General features: G+C 42.1%; 1 protein-coding gene across 1 annotated transcript; it reads left to right on the top strand.

Moving 5' to 3' along the window:
• Positions 1-5,360: 5,360 nt before the first annotated feature.
• Positions 5,361-5,798, top strand: LOC133832448 (uncharacterized). The gene has a single exon (XM_062262790.1). It carries the CDS (start codon positions 5,361-5,363, stop codon positions 5,796-5,798), a length of 438 nt encoding a protein of 145 aa, XP_062118774.1.
• Positions 5,799-7,633: the final 1,835 nt, after the last annotated feature.

Below are 7,633 nucleotides of genomic sequence, written 5' to 3' on the forward strand. Positions count from 1 at the left end.
ATTGATCAGAGCTTGAGTCTCTATGTTTGTGCATGATCCTACTTATGCTAGCAATTGTTAAATGAGCATGTTGAATGCCTTGTATTCAGATATTTGACATATGATATATGCCTTATAGCATTGCTTACTTGTGTGTGGCGCTGATTAGTGAGAATCGGCATTGGTTGTGTGTTACTGACCTAAGAGTTAGAAACGACATAAGCGTCATGAACGCAGAGCCAATAAAAGATTAGATCTAATCGACATCGGCATTGAATGACTCATATGGAGTATTAATGCTGGACCGACCCTAAGTTCGATGAAAATTATAAGCGCTTGACTAGTCTATGACTAGTTACTCGGAGTCAGGGCCAAAGGCCTGGGTGACTGTTCTGTCACATGGCTAAGGGAGCGGTACCCACAGTAGTGACTCTATGGTCACTCGGTAGGTTTATGTTGGTGACTATGTCATCAAATACCTATCTTGTTTAAGATAGTGAAAGGATCACTTATCTGTAAAGCCCAGGTGACCGTAGTGTCACATGGCTAATGGGAACGGAACCCACCTTAGTGACTTTTACAACTGTCACTCTTCTATTTAGGGCTATAAGCCCAGCATGGTTATCGGAACCACCAGTGTTTAATCACTTATCTGATTAGGATTGACTTGATAGCCATCCTTTCAGGAGGGTGGGATTCCTTATCCTAGATACCCACCATTGTCAGAACTTATTTGCATGCTTGAATAGGGCTATATTTGCTAGGCATGCACATTGTGACTTGATGACATGATATTACTGATCATGAGCATATTGAGTTTTCTTGTTGGGCTTTGGCTCACGGGTGCTATGTGGTGCAGGTAAAGGCAAAAGAAAGCTGGACCATCCTTGAGCTGGAGAGCTTAGGTGACGATGTGTACATATGCGGCTGCTCGACCGCCACAGCCGAGGGTTGAAAGAGGAACTAGGGTTAAACCCTGTTTTTCCACTTAGATCGACTAGTTGTAAATATTTTCTTGTAATGAACCTTCAAATTATATTTTTGGATTCCCAATGTATATAGTAAGCGTTCTAATGAAACGTTATATCTTAACCAAAATTTTAATCCCTAAATCGCTAATCATACTTAGTTACACGATTATGGCCAAATGAGTAGATTAGTGAGTTTAGCACTGTTTAAAATGCGCACCGTAACGGTCCCTGGAGTTTAGGGTGTTACACTTTCTCTCTTTCACTATCATCTTTTTGAAAACTCTCTCAAGTTTTCTCTCCATCTTCAACCTTAAGAACACTAAGGAGGCTTGGAAGCATTTAAGCCTTGGTCTAGGAAGGGTTTTACGTAAGGTAAAGTTCCCATAAACTAGAGTTTTGTAAAGTTTTAACCATAAATATTTCATTAGCTAATTATCTATGTTGTTGGGGGGAGTTGGTTAAGGTTTTGAAAGGGTTTTGAAGGAGCCAAAGCTAATAGGAAGATCCAAACCTTAAGCAAGAACAACAAAAGGTAAAAAGTTTACTTTTATGGTTGTTATTGTATGGTTTTTAGTTTTAAGCATTATTTTGTATAGTTAATTCTTAAAGTTTCTTATTGGTGATGTAATAAGGTTATGGTAGTTGTTTTATAATTTTTATGATGCTTCTGTGTTGATTTTTGAAAATAGGGACCGAAACCCCCAAGAGTTTTGTAGGAAACCCTAAAACAAAATACATGTTTTGAGCTGTGACTTCCAAGGGGTCAGGCATCCAATGTATATTGATTTTGTAAAATTTAATTGTACTATGATGTTTTTTAGATTGAGTACATAAAATTGAGCTTTTGAAACACTAAAAAATATTTAAAAATGAGTGAGTTATGCTATTTCAAAGTTTAGGTAAAAAACTTTTTTTTTTCGTATTCTTAATTTTGGGACCAAGTTTGGACATCCACTGTATAGGGACAATGAACCCAGTTTTTTCTTAAATTTGGTGGACATATTATTGGCGTAACCTACTATTCCACTGTAAAATTTGGTAAGAAAATACTTAACGGTTTAAAAGTTATTAAGTATCAAAGTTTGGAAAAAATAAAGACTTGAAAACAAGGACATTTTTACCTCATTGTTGGAAAATAATTTCACCAATAAAAATTGCTCCTTTTGACCTAAGATTTTACAAAGACCTAAAACGTATACCAAAAATGGATTTGGGAAATTTTGGTAACAATTGGGTAAGTAAATTTCAAGTTATGAACTAACAAATTATGTAGTTAAAAATGTAAAAAATAGAGTTTTCACACTTAGTGCAAAAATGAGATTTTGGAACTTAAGGTAAAAAGTAAAATTTTGCTTATTGCAAGATAAAAACTTGGCAAGTCTTGAAAACATATTTTGACCTAATATACCACTTTGAGTTTAGTGGGAATTATTTTTATTAAAGAATTTTTATTCTTTCTAAAAATAAAAGAATTCATTTATGAATAAGTTAATAAATTAAAAGAGGGTTTAAAGCCCTACATTTTGAGAAAATAATAAAGTGAATTATTTTTCTAGGAAGTAAACTTGATTAATTGGCTTCGAAAAATTAACTAGTTAAGATGGGAAATTTTTAACAGTTTCCCTAATTAAGACAAATTAGGCAATTTTCTTAAAACAGTTTTTAGAGATTAAAACCTTAAGAAAAATAAAAGGAAAATTAAGAGTTATTTTCTTTAAAAATAATTAAGGAATTTAATTAGTATTTGCGAGATATAATACCGGCTAAAATCTTTTATATATTTTACCGACTGTTGAAAGTATGGGTTAATAGCGGAACTTTCAAAGAAAAAGATTTTTAGTGTATTGTGAGAAAATACTATTGTGATACCCGAGCCTAGGCATCAAGACCATAGGGTAGGTCTCCCCAAGACTTAGGGTTTAGTCTCAAATATTTTGTATGAATTTCCTTAATGAGTTTAAACCCCAAATAAGGATCTTTAATCTTTACTAATGATTTTGAAAATGACCAAACTGCCCGAAATAATAATAATGAATTATGAGTGCCATAATTAATCCAAGTATACTGTATGGATAGTTACAGTATTGGCTAAGCGTAACTAGATTGAACATTGGAGGGTGAAAACCTACTGATTGCTAAGGATTCCAAGTAAGTCAACTTATATTGTGTGGCTGCAACATGGAAACGACCATTGTATTGTATGTTAGTGTTGGGCCCAAAATGTTCGGCCCAAAAACCCTTTCCTCATTTATCAAATATTCAAAACGGAACGTTTTGGCATATAGAAGTTCCGAAGGCAGAAGCTGTGGGTCAGAGGCGATCCGCGCCTCTGACCCCTGAGCGAGACATTCAAAGTCGGTATTTTTTGAGGGAAATTCAGTTATTTCTCCCCCCCTCCCCCCATTCCAGGGTTCGCTTGAACCAACTAACTGCTTTGCATATTTTGTCCTATAAATATAAGATTCATAGAAGGGAAATGGAGGGAACTTTGAACTGACTTAAGCATCGGAGTGTCTTTCTTGCAGGTGATCCCGACGAGTCAAAGGCAAATTTCATCACCGGAATAGTGATTGTGCATCGTCCATTATCGGGATAAGCCTCCAGATATAGAAAGACAAATTTTTACTCCAACAATTGGCGCCGTCTGTGGGAAACGAAAAACATTTCAGCCTTAGCCACACGTCGAACCAAGAAATCAAGATCCACTATGAACCCAGAAATCATGCCACCAAAAGGCAACGGAGTTTCGAGCCCAGTCGTACAGAGCATCCCTCCGGCGGACGTGAGCGACCAGATCGATAGGATGTGTCGCCTATTAAAAGCGAGCCAGCAGCGGTCCGACGAAGCAATCAAGACATTGGCCGAAGCCCAATCTAGGCTCGAAGCCGAGATTGCTGAGCTGCGCAGATCCGCTGACACAACCCGCAACACCCAAGCCCACGACAATCTTGATTCTAGCAGATCTTAAGTTCTAATCGACCGCATTAATTCCCCTCATCAAAACATGAACCCGGTAACGAAAGATCCCATGGCATCCCGCCATCCTCCGGGGCCGAAGAGCGACGAGCCCCAACCTCTGACACGCATAGGTGGGCGGAAGCAGAACCCACCGGACCCACTCAGCCAGCAGCTGAAATCCGGCCTCAACGCAACACACCTCAAGCTACGCACGATTCTCCCTTTGAAGGTCGTGTTCCCTCGATCCGGTTCTTGGACAGTTGGAAAGAAGACATGATGCGGGAAATGATGCAGAAATTCTCAGATGGGCGATCAGCCTACGCCACCGAGCATTTGGACCTAGTATCAAGAACCACTGAGAAATCGCCTTTCTCGGAATGGATTCAGAATGAGCCAAAGCCTCGAGACTTCGTCATCCCTTCCCTGCCTACGTTCAATGGAAAGGGAGATCCACTAAACCATTTATTCCAATTTCAACAGAAGATGGCATTAGAAGCTAATAACGAAGCTATTCAGTGCAAAGTTTTTTCAACGACTTTCTCCGGGCCAGCTCTGTTATGGTTTCGACAATTAAAACCAGGGTCGCTCAACAGTTTTAGTGATCTCCGACGGACCTTTTTACAGCAATACAGTGCGAACCGAGGGGCACCCAGAACAATGGTTGATCTCTATCGGATTGAATAGGGGGAGAATGAACATTCGAGAGCATACTTACAGCGTTTCATTGACCTCGTGCATCAAATCCACGATGTCGACCCACTCATCGCAGCAAATCTCTTTGTCAAAAACTTGCAGGTGGGATCTCTCTTACATGAGAATCTCACCATGACGCCTCCATACGACATGGCAGATGTGCAGACCCAAGCCGAGGGCGTCTTCAGGGTCTTGGAATTTCGAGAACGCGCACAGAAGAAGTCTGCACTCATCTCTGCTCCACCAACAAATAATCCTCCGCCACTTGCTAGGGATGACAAGAGGAAGCGGAACCAAATAGATCACACGAAGGAAGGAAAAAGGCCAAGACAGGATCGACAGTCATCACGATACCCGTCCTTCGAATACACCGTCTTGCAAGAAGTCATTTATTAAGAAAATAAAGACAGAGCTATCTGGCGAGAGCCCTACAAAATTACTACTCCTTCTGACAGAAGGGATAAAAGTAGATACTGTCTCTTCCACAAAGATCACGGTCATACGATCGCTGAATGCCACAACTTGAACAATCAGATCCAAGCCCTCATGAGGAGTGGGAGGCTTACCCAATACATCAAGGAGACGGGCAGACCAGGCGCCTCACGGCATAATCCCGCTTCTGCCCCCGCTCCACAAGCGTCAGACCCCGTGCACGCAGCCTCTGACAGCACCCAGGAGCCTCTTAAGCAAGTCCCTATGATCCACGGGATCGTAGAACTCACTGACAATCAAGAGCAGACAACCAAAATCCATGAAAGGATGGAAGAACGAGTGAAGCGATACAAATCATTAGGCCACATGGTCAATCTCATCACTTCAGAAGATAGAAGCTACCCAGCCTCTGCAATCACCTTCACCGATGATGACCTGAAGGGCGTACACCTACCCCATGATGATCCACTCGTCATTTCCCTACAGGTTGACCATTGCCAGCTCGGCAGAGTTCTGATCGACGGGGGCAGTGGGGTCGACATCCTCTTCTGGGAAGCCTTCCAGAAGATGGGGCTAGAGGAGAATCAGATCCGGCCCTCCACCACGCCCATTTTGGGATTCAACAGCCAAAGAGTATATCCAAAGGGCGTCGTTCGATTAACTGTGGTGGCCGCAGAACGTGCCCTGCTAGTAGACTTTCTCATTATAGATTCCACCACAAGCTACAACGCCATCATGGGGAGAAATTGGATCCACCGGATGTAGGGGGTAGTCTCAACTCTACATCAGGTGATGCGGTGTCAATCACTCAACGGGCGCTACAACGTCGACATCAAGGGCTGCCAGAAGCAGGCCAAAAAGTGCTTCCTTACCTTGAAAGAAATAAATAGCTCTGGCACTGCTTCCCATAACAACTCCCCTAACAAATAGCAATTACAGTAGGACCTACCAGCATGCCTAAAAGGAATCAATCTAGAGGAAGACCAAGAAAAACCCCTAGTTACGCTAGATACCTTAGAACAAGTGGGTCTAGACGACGCTGACCCCTCTAAGACAGTGCTGGTAAGTACCAAGCTCTCTGGAGAAGAGAGACAGACCCTCATATGATTTCTCAAGACCAGAATGAGAACTTTCTCCACATGACATACCCGGAATAGACCCCTCCGTCATGAGTCACAGCCTAAATATCTCCAGCAACTTCCCACCTGTCAAGCAGAAGCAGAGGAGGTTCGCTCCAGAGGTGAATCAAGTCATACAAGAGGAGGTCCAACGGCTCCTGAGCACAGGGGCAATAGAAGAATGCTTATATCCCAGTTGGCTTGCCAACCCCGTCGTGGTCCCAAAGGGGAATGGGAAAAAGAGAGTACGCATAGACTACACAAATTTAAATAAAGCATGTCCCAAAGATAGCTACTCTCTACCAAAGATCGATAAGATGATAGACGCCACGGCAGGATATGAAAGAATGAGCTTCCTCGACGCTTACTCTGGATACAATCAGATCCCCATGAAATTAGAAGATCGGATTCACACGGCTTTCATAACAGAAGGTGGTTTATATTGCTACAAGGTTATGCCCTTTGGTCTAAAGAATGCTGGCGCAACGTACCAAAGGCTGATGCACAAGCTATTTTCCTCATTGCTCGGGAGAAATATGGAGGTTTATATTGACGACATGGTCATCAAGTCCAAACAAAACTCTTCACATATAGACGACTTGACCGAGTGCTTCGACATCCTTGATGCTTATAAAATGAAATTAAACCCCTCTAAATGTGTCTTTGGGGTGTCCTCTGGACAGTTCTTGGGGTACGTCGTCAGTCAGAGGGGCATCGAGGCGAACCCAACACATATTGCGTCTCTCTCAGAAGTCAAAGAGCCCCGAACCATCCGAGACATACAGGCTCTGATGGGAAAAATAGTAGCATTAAGCCGATTCATATCACGAATGTCTGACCATTGCCAGCCCTTCTTGCAGTGCATAAGAAAATCTACCAACACCACCTGGGGACCGGAGCAAAGAAAAGCGTTGGAAGAACTGAAAACTTATTTGAGCTCCCCTCCTATATTGAGCTCCCCCATAGCTAATGAAGATTTATTCTTGTACCTGTCCGTCTCACAATTCGCTGTGAGTTCTGTTCTCTTCCGAGAAGAAGCTAATCGGTACAGGCCAGTGTTCTACTGCAGCAAGATGCTCCTGGACGCTGAAACTCGCTACAGTATGATGGAAAAATTGGCACTCGTACTCCTTACGGCAAAAAAGAAGTTACGGCAATATTTTGAAAGCCACACCATCATTGTATATACGGACTATCCATTAAAGCAAGTATTGAGTAAGACCGAACTCTCTAGAAGGTTATCTAAATGGGCAATTGAGCTAGGGACGTACGATATTCAGTTCTCGCCACGAAAAGCTAAAAAAGGACAGGTACTAGCTGACTTCCTGGTTGAAATCCAGTCGTTCACCCCTGACACTCTGCCAGAATTGTTAGAGTCAGAAGATCAATGGGTGTGGACGATGCATATTGACGAAGCATCCAATTCCCAAGGGGCTGGTATTGGCATTGTATTAGAGGCTCCCTCGGGCCTCAAAATCGAAG

This window comes from Humulus lupulus, chromosome 4 (genome assembly GCF_963169125.1).
Source record: "Humulus lupulus chromosome 4, drHumLupu1.1, whole genome shotgun sequence".
Taxonomy (NCBI): domain Eukaryota; kingdom Viridiplantae; phylum Streptophyta; class Magnoliopsida; order Rosales; family Cannabaceae; genus Humulus; species Humulus lupulus.